This window comes from Fistularia commersonii, chromosome 1 (assembly GCF_037954325.1).
Source record: "Fistularia commersonii isolate RoL2024-O1a breed Wild chromosome 1, RoL_Fcom_v1.0, whole genome shotgun sequence".
Lineage (NCBI taxonomy): Eukaryota > Metazoa > Chordata > Actinopteri > Syngnathiformes > Fistulariidae > Fistularia > Fistularia commersonii.
The window spans coordinates 28,031,586-28,050,293 of record NC_141284.1 but is presented as its reverse complement, the minus strand read 5'-3'; the positions used below and the strand labels follow the sequence as shown (position 1 = coordinate 28,050,293).

The 18,708-nt window shown below is 35.5% G+C and overlaps 1 protein-coding gene across 3 annotated transcripts in view; it reads right to left on the bottom strand.

The window, feature by feature from the left end:
* Positions 1-1,050: 1,050 nt before the first annotated feature.
* pacs2 (phosphofurin acidic cluster sorting protein 2) overlaps positions 1,051-18,708 on the bottom strand; it is an 86,929-nt gene continuing 69,271 nt past the window's right edge. For 2 of the 3 annotated variants that reach the window (XM_086158356.1, XM_086158365.1), the window contains exons 18-25: positions 17,597-17,705; positions 16,855-16,887; positions 9,721-9,763; positions 9,589-9,631; positions 9,320-9,458; positions 8,029-8,249; positions 6,787-6,900; positions 1,051-4,920 (exon numbers count right to left, since the gene is read on the bottom strand). In XM_086158356.1, the coding sequence (XP_086014482.1) occupies positions 4,802-4,920; positions 6,787-6,900; positions 8,029-8,249; positions 9,320-9,458; positions 9,589-9,631; positions 9,721-9,763; positions 16,855-16,887; positions 17,597-17,705 (821 nt within the window). In that variant the 3' untranslated portion in view covers positions 1,051-4,801. The remainder of the gene's footprint in view (positions 4,921-6,786; positions 6,901-8,028; positions 8,250-9,319; positions 9,459-9,588; positions 9,632-9,720; positions 9,764-16,854; positions 16,888-17,596; positions 17,706-18,708) is intronic. The other variant, XM_086158373.1, reaches the window with a different exon arrangement.

The window sequence follows — 18,708 nt, the reverse complement described above, 5'->3', positions numbered from 1 at the left end:
ACATTAAATGAAATTCTTATTTTCCAAGAAATTGGAGATGATTTGGGGGATTTATTAGTTCATTTATTGCGCTTCCATAGCCTTTTCTTTACTGGCCTTTTTTCCTAGCTTTATCTATAAATTTTTCTTTAACAAGACCTGAGCTCTGAATGTTATATATTTCTTTGTTTTGAATATACTTACTTCTACTACTTCAACGCTGATGTCCGGCAAGCTGTCATACAAATCAACATTTGTTTGTTGTTGTTGTACTCAAAATGTGTTACTCATTTTTATTTAGTTCTCTTTTTGAGTTGTGAGATCATTTGTTGTCATATTTGCAGTTGTTTTATTTACAGATAATTTCCAACTTAATTTCCGGTAATTCCTTTGCTCAATCTCAGATTAGTTATTGTTGTTTTCTTTCAGAAGCATTTGTAATCTGTATCAGATAAATAAAATTAAATTAACTATTTTCAGGAAATCGGAGATGATTTGAGGGATTTATTTGTTCATTTATTGTGATTCTGCAGCCTTTTTTTTTATTCGGCTGTTTTCCTACCTTTAGATATAAATTTTGCTTAAACGAGACAACCACAATCAATAGGTCATCATTTCATTTGAATTTGTGAATATTATAATATTAATAATATCATAAATATAATATTATACAATTTCCAACTATTATTTATTATTTTCATGTTTAACTTGTAACTCTGGCACAACAATTTCCTTCGGGATAAATAAAGTTGTTCTTATTCTTATTCTTATATGAATAAATTTCATATTTTCATACTTTGGCCCCATCACATGCCGTCATGTAATCCAAAGTAGAAAAGAGTTTGTTTGCAGTCATGAAGCGCAATGATTTATTCTTTCAGGCATTTCATTTAAAAAAAAAAGGCCCGAAATGAATGAGTGATCTTGTAATATTCAGGTAAACATTAAATTTTGGCGATCAGAGTGGTTCATAGTGACGATTCTCATTTTCCACTGATATCGCTGAATTTCCACGTGGTAAACACAGTCCACACACACACACACACACCAAATAGGGAACACGGTGCATTAGTGTGTATAGTAGTTTTATTACTCCCAGCCTTTGGGATTACAGTGGTAGTCTTTAGGGAACTTTCAGTTTCAACAAGCCTGTTCTGAGACATACATACATATATTAATTTAAAAACAAACCAAAAAAAAAAAAAACATTGACAACATTTTGCATTTTGAGACGTTCGCACAACACGTCTGGACCGTCGTGCCTTCGACTCCCCGTCCCTCCCGATGTGTTCACTGACCAGGTTTGACTGCACGCGTGTTTTAAATCATGCAACAATCGAAGCGCCGTGTTTGAGACATTTTGTCGTCGTCCCACCAGAATCAGCACCATGGTAGCAGAGACGGCCTCTTCACACTGATTTGTCAAAAACAAGTGAATTCAGGCACTTATCAAGAAACTGGCGACGGTTGTGACGTAACTGCTACTGACAGGAGTTTTTAAGCGACTTGTTTTTGTGTTGTTTTTATGCTTGATAGTGACCTAAGCATGGAACAGGATCTACAGAGAACTTTTTTTGTTGCAAAATTAGCATTACATACACATCTTAGGCTAACTATCAGACTGTTAACTCAAATCGGATGAAAATGTAATTTATTACACAGTAATACACCTAAGAGACACTACGGACGAGGATTAAGGTCCTGCTCTTCTTTGGAAAAGATTTTTCAAAGGGACACCGTCAATAAAATAGAAAATAAAATCGAAAATAAAAATAAAAAATCGAGCAGAAAACTTTGATTACCAGGAAAAGCCAGATTCAGGGGTTCATGTTATAGAAACCATAAACATAATTCTAGAGCTTAAACACACACGCTTTTTTTTTGCAAGTGTTCTATTTTTTCCGCATAATTCTGTTCTGAGGTTAATGTCAGTTTTATTTCTTGGAATTTTGACAGTATAAAAAAAACTATTTCCTTTTAAAAAACATTTTTTTACTCAGAATTTCACATTTTTCTCCAGAGAATTCTTAATTTATCTCCAAACTGTGACTTAAATCTCACAGTGGCGGGATGCAATGCGGGATTTTGACCAATTTATTCTATTTTCCGTCATTTCCCCTCACGGACGACCCTAATCCTCCTCCTCGGAGCTCCGGGTGTTTTTACTCGGCGTGCTAACGTGGTTCAGCGCATCCACGTCCCTGCAGCTTTGACAACATGGACTATAAAAGGACTAACATTGAAAAGTGCTTGACATTTAAGGGACTTTCAGTACATTCACCTCTACTTTAAAATCATCTATAATACCACACAGGGAACGAGTGAGCTGCAGTTCAACGGTATTTCTTTTGGCAAAATTAGCCTTTTTAGAAAAAGAAAAAGAAGTATTTGCAACAAGGAAACAAGGAGTGCATGGCAGGAGTGTGTAGCTGCAGAAGTCAACGGACCGAGAAAAAAAAACAAAAAAAACAACTTAAGCTGCTAAATATGGTGGAATCACATCGAACAGTTTGAAAAAAACAAGATTACAAGAAGAGACGTGAAGGGAATATGAGTATTTGCTGAGCCAGTTAAATCAAATTTTTTAAAAAAGGAATACAAATGGTGACACCTTTGTCGTATCTCACTGTTTTCTTGATTTTTTTTCCCTTCATATCTGTGCAGGAGGAAGACGGCTGAGGAAAATAAAAGATTTAGCCATGAACATTCCTCTTTCGACTCGGAATTCTGCAGAAAATAAAATGTAAAGATGCGTAGTTGTGACTCAGAATTCCAACTTTAAATCTAATCTAATCTCTCTTTTCAGACTTTAATCATGCACTTGGTTTTCATGTTTTTACTTCTCTGTTTGTTTGCCTGATATAAAGAGTATTTCCGTTTAACTGTTTAAAATGGCAAAGAAAAGGGAATCCTAGCAGATGCTGGTGTGGCTTCCTGTCTATAAAATAAAAAAACAAAAACATAAACATCAGCAAACAAACACGAGATGACGGCTGCAGTTTGTTTTGGTTCAAGGAGCAAAAATATCACAATGAGTATTAAGTAAGCTGGAAATGAGATAAAACAAACCAAAAAAAAATTGTTAAAATTACTTCAAGCTGCACCCACGCTGAGAGCAGGATTTTTTTTTTTTTTTTTTTTTTTTTTTTTTTAAACCAGGGAACAAAACAAATAATCATATTCCCGAACATTTGTACTTCTATCTAAAAATAGTTTTTTTGTGCTATGATTCATTTTACAACATTTTTTTTCTCCCATTTTTGGAATATGAACATCTCACTTTGCAGCGAAAAGTAAAAAAAAAATAAAATAAAATAAAAAAAAAGTCAGCGGAGAGTGAAGAGGAAGTCATTATGACAAAAAACAGTTTTCTACTTTTTTTTTTTTTTTTTTTTGCAGTCACATATTATTCAAACTATTGCACATTTCTTGGTCGAGTGCAAGGCCAAAGGTCAGCGGCCCTGTGCTTCTCCTTCTTGTGGCGGTCGGGGAAAAAGGCGAGGGTGACGGCCGATCCGGCATCGACGACAACGGTCGCCAAAGAGGAGGATCCGTTTCCTCGCCGGTTAAAAAATAAAACGAACTCTCCGTTACGGTTAGTGGCCGGTGGAATCTGGAGCGCGGGAAGGTGTGAAGGCTTCGACCGGGGGTTCTCAAGCTTTCCAGCTCTGCACTTTCAAAATCAAAATCCTCTGAGCTTCACGCAAAATCACAGCATCCGGCCGCTAAAATTGGAAACGTGCACCTAAATTATTTCCTCATTTTTAAAATTTTTTTTTTACAATTTTCGAGCTAATTTGTAGCTCGTGTTGTGATAAAAACTTTTTAATTTTACTAGATTTCCTGGTACTTTGTGGTTCTTTCTATGTTGTTTTGAATGTCTCAAAAATCTTTTTCAAATCTTTAACATTTTTTAATTGATCTGCGAGATTTGTGTTTTTTTGTTTTTGTTTTTTTTTTTTTTTTTTTTACGAGACAAAAATAATAAAGTTGTGAAATTCTAAAAGGAGATTTTGACCAAAACAAAAAAAAAAAAAAATGATCTTGGTCATTTCTGTTTATTTTTGTCAACAGATTATGAAAAAAGGGTATTTTGAAAACTTTATAATTCTATTTTATTGCTTTGAATCACTTCCTGACCCCATGTGTGCACCGTGATCCCCAAAACCAGGGGTGGGCGATTATTTTAGCTACATTTCTTATTTAATTTTTATGCGCGGGCCAACTACGTATCATGTTAACTGAACAAAATGAAAATTTAAATATTTAATTTTTTTGGCATTTTTCAACTTTAAAATCATGAATGGTTATATCAATGTACTGACATTATTTTGTATGTAATCATTCGTGCAAAATTGAAAAAAAAAAAGGAAAAAAATATGGAGTTTCTAAATTCAATATTGATTGAATATACTTATTAAAATATTAAAAGAAAATAGTTTGGCGGATGTGGCCTGTAGGCCCAGGTCGTGACCCCCAACACTGAGAACCCCTGGATCGGACGCCTTTCTAATTAGTATTTAATTAGAACTTTTTTATCTCAAAATTCTAAAAAACATCAGCAGGATTTTTTTTTTTTTTTTCAATCTTTTAAAAAGCAGGGTAAAGAAATATTCCCTCGGCAGCTTTGCCCGGAGAAGTTTTTTTTTCTTTTCCTTTTTTACATAAATAGAAAAAAAAAAAAAAAAAAAAAAAAAAAAATAGATTAAATAATTGGACGGATGCAAACCGGGGAGGAGAAGCAGGAGCTGAAATTGAGATGACAGAAGAGGAAGAGGAGGTCGGGGCGCCGCCATCTGCGGTCCAGTCTTTTTCGGCGCTGCTAGTACGGCCCCTTCGAGTGTCCGAAGATCCCGATGGGGAAGTGTTTGACGTGCGACGACCACTGGGCCGCCAGCTGGAAAAACTTGACGTCGTTCCACTCGACGCCGTCGATCAGCACTGCAGGGGGGAAACAACATATAGAAAACACAACAAACTCTTCCTATTTTGCTTCCTTGGTGTTTGTTTTGTCGGGCAGACGGGTATTTCGGTGAAGAAAATACTCCAATTTCCACTTGTCCTGAAGCGGTGTCCTTTTTTTTTTAAGTTCCAGTCGCCATTTTTGAAATGGGCTGGAAAGGATCACACAATAACCTTTGACCTTTGTGACAAGTTAGGCCACAAGTCTACTGTCCATCCTCTGGTAAAATACACTGCTCAAAAAAATAAAGGGAACACTTGAAGAACACAATGTAACTCCAAGTCAATCACACTTGTGTGAAATCATAGTGTCCACTCAGGAAGCAACACACATTCATTTGGACTTGTTTTAAGGACATTACATCAAAGTTGGATCAGCCTGGAGTTTGTTTTTACACTTTAATTTTGAGTGTGATTCCTAATCCAGACCTCCATGGGTTGATACGATTGATTTCCATTGATCATGTTTGTGTGATTTTGTTGTCAGCACATTCAACTGTGTAAAGAGCAAAGTATTTCATAAGAATATTTCATTCATTTAGATCTAGGATGTGTTTTTAAGTGTTCCCTGTTGAGCCGCATTTTGTAATAACGGTGCATTTTATAATAAAGTCCAAAATGTAATAACTTTTTCATTTCGTTTTGTAATAAAGCCGCATTTTGTAATAAACTGCCCCGACGCATTTTGTAATAAATTTTGCCGCATTATGTAATAAGTTATTACATATTGAGAAGATTATTACAAAATGCACTTGCATCTTTTTTATTTTCTAGGAAATGTAATAACATGGTGCATTATGTAATAACAATTTTAAAGCATAAGTTTGTTCATTGTATTTTATTTTACTTAAAAGTATTTGTAAAAGCTAGGCCTATTATTAGTATCAGTGTATTAGCCTAGTAGCAGTACTTAGCAATTACTATCAGTTCACTATTCAAAGGTTGCATTAACAGAGAATATTCTATAAATTCCATGTTATTACATTTCCTAGAGAATAAAAAAGTTGCAAGTGCATTTTGTAATAATCTTCTCAAAATGTAATAACTTATTACATAATGCGGCAAAATTTATTACAAAATGCGTTGGGGCAGTTTACTACAAAATGTGGCAGTTTATTACAAAATGCGGCTTTATTACAAAATGCGGCTCGACATTCCCTTTATTTTTTTGAGCAGTGTATAAACTGTGGTCCAAAGCGCTGGCGGACGTTTTTTATTGATTCTATGCCGGATGCTGCGGCCGGTGTTTTTCGTAAAACGGGCCGCATTTGGCCCGCGGGCCGAACTTTGGACCGGCCCGCTCTAAACTCTCGCTCTCACCAGATTTCACATGTGATCGATCATCTCAAAAGCGCGACTATAAAAGAAAAGAAATTAGAGTAGAGGCTTCTCTCTACTTCAGCTAATCTCTGGCGATGCTTTCCACAAACAATGGGTGGTTTTCATATCTCGCTCTCACCCGAAAGCGGCTTGTTTATTTCCTTTTTATTTCCCCGTCGAAAGCGTAAACATAAACAGCGGGTGTATTTCTGCCGAGGGCGGATCTGACTGTCATCGGACAGAAGCGGCCGAATAGGAAGCGCCTTCGCGACCTCCAGTGGAAATACAGCCTTTATGTTTTCCTGCAATTGTGGGCCGAGTCTGCGGCGCATCCTGTCGTTTCAAAAAACTGCAGACGGACCTGAGTGGAAAAACATCTGTTGGAGTGAATGTGTGTGTGTGTGTGTGTGTGTGTGTGTTTGATACATATGTGTCTGCGTCTGTGTGCGTCTCAGTCTCTTTACGTTTTTTGTGTCTGTGGGTGTTTGTTTATACGTGTGTGTGTGTGTGTGTGTGTGGAATCACCTCTCAGCATGGTCTGCTGGTGCTTGGCAGTGCAGATGAGGCGGCTGATGCCCTCAATCACTTGACTCTTAGACTCGACCTCCTTGTCTTTGCTCTTTTTTGGCAGGAACATGACTGAAGGGAGGGAGGAAGCGGTGAGACTCACACACACACACATACACATACACACATACACACACACACACACACACACACTCAAAGACTCACACACACACACACACATACACACAAATATATTGGAACTTCCACAAACACAGACACACACGCACACACGCAAATGGGGGACAACCACACACACACACACACACACACACACACACACAAACACACACACACAGACACAAACACACATACTGAGACACACAAAGAAACACACACGTACAGAAAGACACACTAATACAATTATAGAGACCCCACACACACACACACAAAGACTCACACAAGTACGGAAACACACACTAATATAGATATTGGAACCTTCACAAACACAGACACACACGCACACACGCATATGGGGGACATACACACACACACACACACACACAAACACACATACTGAGACACACAAAGAAACACACACGTACAGAAAGACACACAAATACAATTATAGAGACCCCCCCCCCCACACACACACGCAGACTAATGTACACACACATATGAGGGACAAACAGACACGCACACACACACACACAAAAAATGATGTACACACGCACCCCCCCCCCACACACACACACAAACAGACACAAACACACAATCTGAGACACACAAAGAAACACACACGTACAGAAAGACACACAGACAATTACAGAGACCCCCCCACGCACACACACAGACTAATGTACACACACATATGAGGGACAAACAGACACACACACACACATAATGATGTACACATCCACCCCCCACACACACACACACACACACACACACACAGACTCACACTGAAGACATTCTGTCACTATATAGTCGGTCATTTCTTGCTGATTGCGAGGAAACACCTGATCATTTTAAGGTGTTTTTAATATCAATATTTTTGTGATCAAATCTGATCAATAATTCTTCCCTTCAGGGTCTCCACAGCCAATCCTCCTCCTCCATCTAACCCCAATCCTCTGGATCCTCCTCTCTCTCTCTCTACCGCCGTGAAACAACCAAACAAAAAGACAACCGAGTGACAAAAAAGAAAAATAATTCCAATGACTTGTTGACATTCAAGCCAAAACGGCGCTTTGCTCCGCTCACCCTTCTTATTCTTCTCCTTGGTGACCACGGTCATGGACATGGTGGGCTGCAGGCCGGCCTCGCCGCCTCCCAGAGGCAGCCGGCTGACCTGCAGCGAGCGGAAATTGCACTTCAGCGTGTTTTTGGAGGAGGAGTCCCGCTTCTCCACGTCCTTCTTCCTTTCTGTCGGAGCCACCCAGTAGTCGACCTGGAGCCCCATCAGCTCCACCTGACTCCCAGTGCTGCACACACACACACACACACACACGCACACGCATGCACGCACACAATTGTGAGCAGCTGAAATTCATATTAAAAGAGCAGTGTTTTTTCGCATGAGAGAAATGTTTAATAATAATAACAATAATAATAATAAAGGCTCCGAGTGCAGGATGGATGGATAATAACAACATTTATTATTATTATTATTATTATTATCACTACACTATCATGTTGTAGCAATAATGATGATAATAATATTGTTGTCGTAACAATACCAATTATTGTTATTATTATTACATAATAATAACTATTATTGTTTATAATACATATTGATTATTATTACAAAATAATAATAATAATGAAGGCCCTGAGTGCAGGATGGATGGATAGTAATAAAAATAATAAAGTGTTAGTTTTAATTTTTTTTTATTCTAGTTATTTCTTTTTGTTTTAGTAACAATTTAATTAAGGTTTTTTTCAACAATTTCCTTCAGTATAAATAAAGTTGTTCTTATTCTTGTTCTTATAATATGATTATAATAATAATATTACGACTATTGTATTATAACAATTATTGTTATTATAATTGTAAAAAATATTATTACACAATAATAATAATGATAATATATTATATAATATTAATAATAAATGTTATTTTATAGTTTTAGAATAATATAGTTAATAATAATAATAATACTACATTATCAGTATCATTATTATTATCATTGTAAAAATATTATTACATAATAATTATAATAATAATGTATTATATAATACTAATAATGAATGTTCTTTTATATTATTATAATAATTATTGTTCATAATAATAATAATAATATATTATTATTGCTGTTGTTTTTGTTGTTGTTATAAAAATCTAAAAATCATTATTAGTGTCAGTAGCAGTAGTATTAGCAACGCCGTTACCGTGGCAGCCGGAGCACAACAAGTTGTAATGTAGTCTTCATCGCCGAAGCAGTAAAAGCAGTTTTTGATAAATGACAACTTCTTTGCTTTTTGTTATTAACATATCACAAGTCACAACATACGTTTCGATACTTTAATATATATCCATAAATATGCTTGTAACCTGTAAGCAGAGAACCCGGTGTGGACCGACGGCGAGGACGGCGGCGTTGGCGACGCCTCCTTGAGCGCCGGCGACACCTGAGGAGGCGTGGAGGAGAAGAGCAACGAGGAGCCCAGCGGAGCGGCGTCGTCCGAGTCTCCTGAGGGAATAAAAACGCCGAAATCAGCGCAAAGGCGCGGGATTTTCACTTGTATGAGGGTCGGCTGCGCCCACTCACCCTTCTGATCTGGAAAAAAAGCTAATAATATCTCATTTTCCCAAACACTTGCCTGACGTCGCAGATGTTTGCTCCACAATCCCGACCTTGACCATCTAGAAGGACAAAAGAGACGTGATTTGCAAACGCCGACATCGAACGACGGGTTAAATCTCGCCACGAGGAGCTTTCGGCGGCGTCTTACCCCGATGAAGGGGATGAACTTCTGGCACGAGTCCTCGTCCGGGCTGAAGGGACGCAGCGGAAAAGATAAGGGTTAAAGTTGCACAGAGTAAAAGGAAATCCGAATGTTCGGGTGAAAGATTTAAATGAATTTGCGGCGAAGAAAAAAATCTGGAATTTGCCCAAATTATTCTGTAAAAATCTTTTAAAAGCAGGGGTTTCCAAAAGCTTCAGGTTCATCACGACATCATAGAGGTGCCGAATCCTTAAAATGTTTTTTTTTTTTTTTTTTTTTTTTATGATCAGACAGTTAAAGGAAAACAGGGCTTCTTATAGTTTATAATCTTGCAACATTTTTGTCAATTTTCAGAAAATGTTTCATGAATCTTTCCACGGTATTTTGTACATTTATGGGTGAATTCTCTCACTATTTTTATTTTTATTTTCTCCAATTTTTAATGCTGTGTGACAGCATATGACAGTCCAGCAGGTTTCAATTATTACTATCTAATAATAACTACTAAATAACAGGTTAAAAGTTCTCCAATGAAAAGTGAAGACTTATTTTCATATAATATATATATTTTCACCTGAAAGTCTGAATTATTTTTTTCAAAAATGTTCCATTTGTTTTTTGATTCCAGAAAAATAAAAGCTTTATAAAATTGAACTTAAATTAAATACAGGACTGTCTCAAAAAATAAGAATATTGTGATAAAGTGCTTTATCTTTTGTAATGTAATTACAAAAACAAAAATATCATACATTCTGGATTAATTACAAATCAAATGAAATACTGCAAGCCTTTTATTATTTTAATATTGCTGATTATGGCTTACATCTTGAGAAAACTCAAAAATCCTATCTCAAAATATTACAATATCATGAAGGTAATTTTTGTTTTTTTAATTGCATAACAGAAGATAAACAACTTTATCACAATATTCTAATTTTCTGAGACAGTCCTGTAAATTACTATGATTTTTTTAGGCACATAATTATTTTCCCATCCCAAAAAAAAAAAAAAATTGGCAAATTTTTGATGACTTTTTTTTTTCCTTTTTTTATTTTCTAATTGCCCAAGATTTTTTTTTTTTTTTTTTTTTTTTTGTGGGGGGGGGGGTGTCAATAGAACAACGTCACTTATATCTTCTTGGTTTTCCCCCTGGCTTGGGGAACCCCTGCTTTAAAAAATTCTGATCGAAAGTTAGTAATATTGAGGGTGAAAGTCAGTACATAGTATATTTGACATGGGGAGGAAACTGGATGTACTGGGACGGAGCGCAGCATGCCGCCACTAACACTGCAGGCTCCCAGGGGACACCGGAGAAGCGAAGGGCCAGACATGCAGGGCGACAGCTCATCCGTGGACGAAGCATTCACAGGGCAGCAAATCCATCTTTTCATTATTTTTCTCTCTCTTTCTCTGGAGGATTTAGAGAAGGAAGAGCAGCAACCTGAACCCGGATCCTCTGCAGCTCCATGCATTCTGTGGGAGCAGCAGCTGATCCACTTTTAGCCATATTCGTATGGATCACCACCTCCCTTGGGTAAAGCCACGTATTCTACCGTGTGTGTGTGTGTGTGTGTGTGTGTGTGTCTCCTTGACGTCTGGAGAAACGTTCTAGTCCACCAAACGTTCCTGTAACCCAGGGGTCGGGAACCTTTTTTGACTGGGAGAGCCGTAAAAGCAAAATGTTTTCTAAATATGTTTCATCGAGAGCCATATGGTATTTTTAACATCTAATAAATTAAATATGTCTTACTTTTAATGCGACCTCTGGTTCTGCATGGATTTGTTCTTTTTTTTTTATCATAGCATATTAGACATATCGCAAATCCAAATGCAAATTTCTCCGTCCAGGTAACCCGGAATGCACGGTAATCATAATCTTTTTTTCTTTTCGCCATCTTTTCCGTTACAAAGGTTGACGCGGATAAACTATTTGGCTGGCGAATAAAATTAATTTATTCATCTTTACGATGACAATTCCGTGCTCGGAAGCCGATGGTTTCTGACCCGACCGACTGATTTCTGTTCACGTTAAAATGACACAGTATTATGAAAAATATCACAAGTATTTTAAAATCAGTTACAAACTGATTTTTACTTTTTCAATCCAAAATTGTTTGCTAATCGGTTTTGGAAATTTCTCACCGATTCGCAAAGAAACGTCTTTTTTTTTTGGTTCTTTGCATCGATTCCCGAGAAATTTCAACATAATCGTCACATTTTTTTGGTAACCGGTCACTGAATATGCAATTTCTTGCAAACAAATGCTCATTTTATCATGAATTTAAGGCTAACACCTCGACAATATCTAAAACTACTATCTCTTAGCTTTTCTTTTTCCGCAAATTCTCCAAAATAACAACGCGAAGATGGATAAAAGTACAATACAGCCGTGACAACGGAGTTCGACGATAATCCATACGTATATTGATAACGCTGCTAGATCTACACGGCTACGACATGAGCTATTTTTCCGGCTTCCGCCAGCAAAAATAACCATGACGCGGTTCCACGGTCGCTCTGCGTTCCCCGACGGCGTCGGACGATGCGAGAGGTTGTTGCTCTTGCCTTGAGGAAACCTGCCAACGCCTCCCGAGGGAAGAGACGGACAGACTGCACACCGAAGAAGGGATGAAGGGGAGAAAGAGAGAGGAAAAAAAAAGACAGGAGAGAATCCGGTTTTGCCTTCCAACACCACCGCTTCCTCACGGGAAAAGGTTTTTCCGAGCGGCCGGACGTCTGTAAGATCGACCAAAAGGTCCAACGCCTGAGAATTTTCTTGAATGGTTTTGTTTTTAAGCGATAAGGTGTCCAAAAATCAAAAATCAAAACAAAAGGGATACTTTCCCCAGATGGTGGCGCTACAGGGAGTCGTGACGTTTTGTCTTTTTGTCCTCACGAGACGCAAATATCTATCCAACTTTTCGGTTTTAATCATCGTTGATGATTGAGGACATTAAGACTTGGAGCTGATGAAGGGTAAAAAGTTCACTGTTAAAAAGTATTCATATTGTTAGCGTTACTTATAGCATTGCTGCTATCCTTAAAATGTTTTTTTTTTTTTATGATCAGGGCTTCTTATATTTTATAATCTTACAACATTTTTGTCAATTTTCAGAAAATGTTTCACGAATCTTTCCACGGTATTTTGTACATTTATAGGTGAATTCTCTCACTATTTTTTTTTTTTTATTTTCTCCTATTTTTAATGCTGTGTTATGACAGTCCATTTCCTCTCCAGCAGGTTCCAATAATACTATTTAATAACTAATAAATAACAGGTTAAAGGTTCTCCAATGAAAAGTGAAGACTTATTTTCATATAATATATACATTTCACCTGAAAGTCTGAATAATTTCTTTCAAAAATGTTCTATTTGTTTTTTGATTCCACAAAAATAAAAGCTTCATAAAATTGAACATATTGAACATATTGTTAGCATTACTTATAGCATTAATGCTATACTGCTATAGCAATACTGCTAGATATAGCATTACAGCATTACATAATGTTTATGTATAAAAATGGTAATGCTGTCACGTCCTAACACATGATTGATAAGAATATATTCCTATTTACATTTTCAAAATAAAAGTTACTGATGTTTCATTTCCAGGACTGTCTCAGAAAATTAGAAGATTGTGATAAAGTTCTATATCTTCTGTAATGCAATTAAAAAAACAAAAAATACTTTTTCATGATATTCTAATATTTTGACATTGGATTTTTGAGTTTTCTTAAGATGTAAGCCATAATCAGCAATATTGAAATAATAAAAGGCTTGCAAGACCTTAAAACACTAGATAGCCTTAACCTTGACAATTTATATTTTATTGTATTTCTTATTCTCCCTCCTTCCTACTATTATCTATTATTGTTATGTTTTTGCTTGAAACTCTGGCACAACAATTTCCTTTGGGATAGATAAAGTTGTTCTCATCTCATCTCATCTCTCAATATTTCAGTTCACTTGTAATGAATCCAGAATGTCTGACATTTTTGTTTTTGTTTTTTACAGACGAGAAAGAACTTTATCACAATATTCTAATTTTCTGAGACCGTCCTGTATAAATACCTAAAAAGATTTGTTTTTACTTTTAAAAAATTGATTTTTTTTTTCATCCAAACATGCGCCGCTTGTTAGAGAAACAAAGATATTTGATAAGGCTTCATATAAAAAAAAAAGATAAATACTTTGAAACACGACGGAAACCTGAACTTCATCGCTAATAAACGAAATTTTCCTTAAATTTAATATATTTAATATATAAATATTAATAATATATATATATTAATATTGATATATATATATTAATATAAAAAAAATCTTAAAAAAAAAAAAAATTCAAGTTCGTCGCTATGCAGACGACACTCTTACTTGTTTTTGCATTTCCGCAGTCATAAACTGGATAAATAATTTGGCTAAATAATCACTTGTGACACGTCGCCCAACTTCTAGCCGAACCTCGTGCTCTCGGCAGCCGATTTTTGAGAAAATAATTCATTCTTGAAGTTCTTGTTTTGCAGAGGCAGGAGGCGATTCGCGGCGGCGTTACGCAACAGGTTCCGGTCGACTTCCCATCTCTCTTCCCGGTGGCCTTGGAGCTTTAAAATCAATTTTGGGACTTTACCGATGGAATCGGAGCGTGTCAGGGAGGCTCTGCCCATTTCAGCTCTTCCATGAAAATCAATCGCTTTTCTTCACGGTTTTATTGAACATATTCCTGACCCTCAACTCCCGCTTTACTTTAGCTTATTTCAACGGCGACTGTTTTATTGTTTTATGAACAATCTCATTTCACGACCGGCCGCTTCTTCTCGGGTTTTAATGGAAAGCCGGTCGTCGCGTTTCTTTATTTTTCTAAATAACTGAGTTAAAAAAAGCCTGCCGTTGTACTTTCAGGTCAGAGAAGCAGCCATTTTGAATGTTAAAGTGGCGAGTTTTATTTACCGTAATCTGGCAAACACAAAACTTCTCGACTTGGGCTGTTTTTGAACGAATCCACAAATGAAATAATGTAAGATATTTTACTCAGACGCGTCAGAATCGTAACCAGGTGTCTCATTTCTTATTATAAATATCTGAAAAATTAGGGGAAAAAAAAACCAAATCTTCTATCTGAAGCTCTTGCTGATTAAAACAAATATCACTTACGATGGTTTGGCGTTCTATGAATAAATAAAGAGTTAAATAAAATATCTGGGGAACACATGACAACAGACATGAAGCGCACGGTGATCATGGAACACAAACTGCAGGGTGGAAGCAAATGAAGAAGAAGAAAAATAAAAAATCTCCAAGAGAAGGAACAGACAGAAAGTACTTCGTCTCCTGTCACTTGATCAGCTGGCTTTTTCAGTTTTTTGCATTTGAACAGACACACACCTTAGTTTAAAGTGTGTGTGTGTGTAAGTGTGTGGGTGTGTGTGTGTGTGTGTGCAGCGGCGGGGGGATAAAATCTTTTAATCTGCAGAAAATGTTCATAGGAACAACTGCACTTTATTTAGATAAATCTATGACAGGAACCTGATTTTCAAGAGAGAAAAAAAGCAAACTGATAAAAGCGCAAATATAGAGTTATAACATCCTAATTTAACTTATTTAACTTATATCCTGTTATGTAATGAATTACTTTATAACATGCAATAATTTAACCTTTTTTATTACATCAAATTCCACATGGCAGATTCTTTTTTCTTAAGAAAATATCAAGCAATTATGAAATAAGATATAGTTTACTTTTAAGATAATAAATTTTATCCTTCAGGTACATATGAATTTTTATGTGCTAAATGATGACATCATAAATCCATGTATGTTATTGTGAGCTGACAATTCAAACTTTTCCAATATAAACGATGTGTTATGGTTTTAACATTTGACTTTTTCTGTTTGCATAATAAAAAAAAACATAACATTGTTTGCACAACAAAGTGATAATCGATCACTCAAATAGGAAATGTGCGATGGGTTGAAAACATTTTTTATATTTATAGCTTGATAATGTTTCCAAACAAGCTAAGATAACAGATTTTTTTTTTTTTTTTTTAAATCACACAATGAGAAATTTGAAAGTGAAACATTAAAAATAATGATAATATGCATGTGTGCAACAGCATCATCTGGAGAATAAGGATGGATGAAGAAGTTGTACAGTGCGTGTGTGTGTGTGTGTGTGTGTGTGTGTGTGTGTGTGTGTGTGTGCAGCAGCGGGGGGAAAATCTTTTAATCTGCAGAAAATGTTCATAGGAACAACTGCACTTTATTTAGATAAATCTATGATTTTCAAGAGAGAAAAAAAGCAAACTAATAAAAGCGCTAATATAGTGTTATAACATCCTAATTTAACTTATTTTCTTTAACTTATTTATTATATCCAGTTATGTAATGAATTACTTTATAACATGCAATAATTTAACCTTTTTTATTACATCAAATTCCACATGGCAGATTCTTTTTTTCGTAAGAAAATATCAAGCAATTATGAAATAAGATATAGTTTACTTTTAAGATAATACATTTTATCCTTCAGGTACATATGAATTTTTATGTGCTAAATGATGACATCATAAATCCATGTATGTTATTGTGAGCTGACAATTCAAACTTTTTCCAATATAAACGATTTGTTATGGACTTTTTCTGTTTGCATATAAAAAAAAAAACATGACATTTTTTGCACAACAAAGTGATAATTGATCACTCAAAGAGGAAATATGCGATTGGTTGAAAAGTGCTTTTATATTTAAAGCTTGATAATGTTTCCAAACAAGCTAAGATAACAGATTTATTCTTTTTTTTAAAATCACACAATTAGAAATTATTGTTTGAAAGTGAAACATGAAAAATAATGATAATATGCATGTGTGCAACAGCATCATCCAGAGAATAAGGATGGATGAAGAAGTTGTACAGTGTGTGTGTGTGTGTGTGTGTGTGTGTGTGTGTGCGGGTTGAAAAACCCCACGCTGTTTGAATCAGTTTTGTAAAATTTCGCCGTTAGACGGCAGTTTTGGGCGAAAAAGGTTGCAAGCAGCTGTTAAAGTCCCAGGATCGGGCAGGTGGTGCTGGTGGAAGCGGGACGGGGCGAACAGGAAGCGCATGGATCACCAGGCAGAAACAAACTCAATCGAGCACAATACCTGACTGCAAAATCAAAATGAAAGCTCTTTTTCCTTCAAAAGAAAACAAGAAAAAAAAAAAAAAAGATAAAAAAAAAAAAAAAAAAAGCATGTTATTGAAAACACACGGATGGGAAGATGTTTAAACGTCAGATACACAGACTAACATACTCTCTATTTTTATTATTTTTCAAAAGGGGACTGAAAACCGTGAACATCCTGTGGAGCTTAACTGATCATTTTTCTATTTTGGGGGGATTTTTTGAAACAAAAATCCATTTTAATATTTCAATTTAGCAACGGGTCTTCTTTACAAAAATGATCTCTTTCCTCGTCGATATTCTGCTCTGGTCTTTTCTGGATTTCTGCATTCATTATCATTAAAATAATTTATTTTCCTTTTTTTTTTTTTTTTTCATTACAGTTACGCTACTGTGACAAAGGAATTTCCCCCATGGGGATCAATAAAGTTTATTTTATCTTAATCCCATAAAAGAAGCCACAATCTCACTGATGTGGTCGACATAAAAAGTGAAAAAAAAAATAGAAATAAATAAAATAAACCTGAGACATAAAAATCCTTTGAACAAATCGAACCAGTCTGGTTATTTTGAAGGAAATTATTGCAAAGGTTTCCATTCCCCTTTTGAAACTCTGTCAGCGGCTCTGCATTAGAAGCGCGTGTTAGAGGAAACCTTTTCCGAAATGAAACACAAACGACGTCAAAAGAAAAAGGCTGGAAAAAACAGAAAAAGAACGGTACCTCTTCTGCTTGTACGTGAGCATCGCCTCGGCGACGGGGAGCTGATGAGCCCCGTTCGCTCCGACCATGTACTGCGTTACCCTGGAAACCACATCCAGGGTTTCCGTGGCTGCAAAAAGAAACAAGGACTGTTAGCAGAGAGAATCAGATGAACAGACTAAATGAAACTAAATCTGATGAATTCAGAAAAAGAAAAAAATCAGGTCCATTTAGTTTGATATCATGTGTGTTTACTGAATGAATGAAAAAAAACAAACAAAAATAAAAAAAAAAACAGAGAGAGAATCAGATGAACGGACCAAATTAAACGAAATTTGATGAATTCAGAAAAAAAAAAAAAAAATCAGGTCCATTTAGTTTGATATCATGAGCATTTGCTGAATGAATGAAGAACAAAAATAGAAAAAACAGAGAGAATCAGACGAACAGACCAAATTGAACTAAATCTGAAGAATTCAGAAAAAAAAAAAATCAGGTCCATTTAGTTTGATATCATGTGTGTTTACTGAATGAATGAAAAAAAACAAACAAAAAAAAAAACAGAGAGAATCAGATGAACGGACCAAATGAAACTAAATCTGATGAATTCAGAAAAAGGAAAATAAAATCAGGTCCATTTAGTTTAATATCATGAGCGTTTGCTGAATGAATGAAAAAAAAACAAACAAAAAAAAACAGAGAGAGAATCAGATGAACGGACCAAAATAAACTAAATCTGATGAATTCAGGAAAAGGAAAATAAAATCAGCTTCATTTAGTTTGATATCATGAGTGTTTGCTGAATGAATGAAGAACAAAAATAGAAAAAACAGAGAGAGAATCAGACAAACAGACCAAATTGAACTAAATCAGAAGAATTCAGAAAAAGAAAAAATTAGGTCCATTTAGTTTGATATCATGTGTGTTTACTGAATGAATGAAAAAAAAAAAAAAAAAAAAAAAAAAACAGAGAATCAGATAAACGGACCAAATTAAACTATATCTGATGAATTCAGAAAAAAAAAATCAGGTCCATTTAGTTTGATATCATGAGCATTTGCTGAATGAATGAAAAAAAAAAAAAAAAAAAAAAAAACAGAATCAGATAAACGGACCAAATTAAACTAAATCTG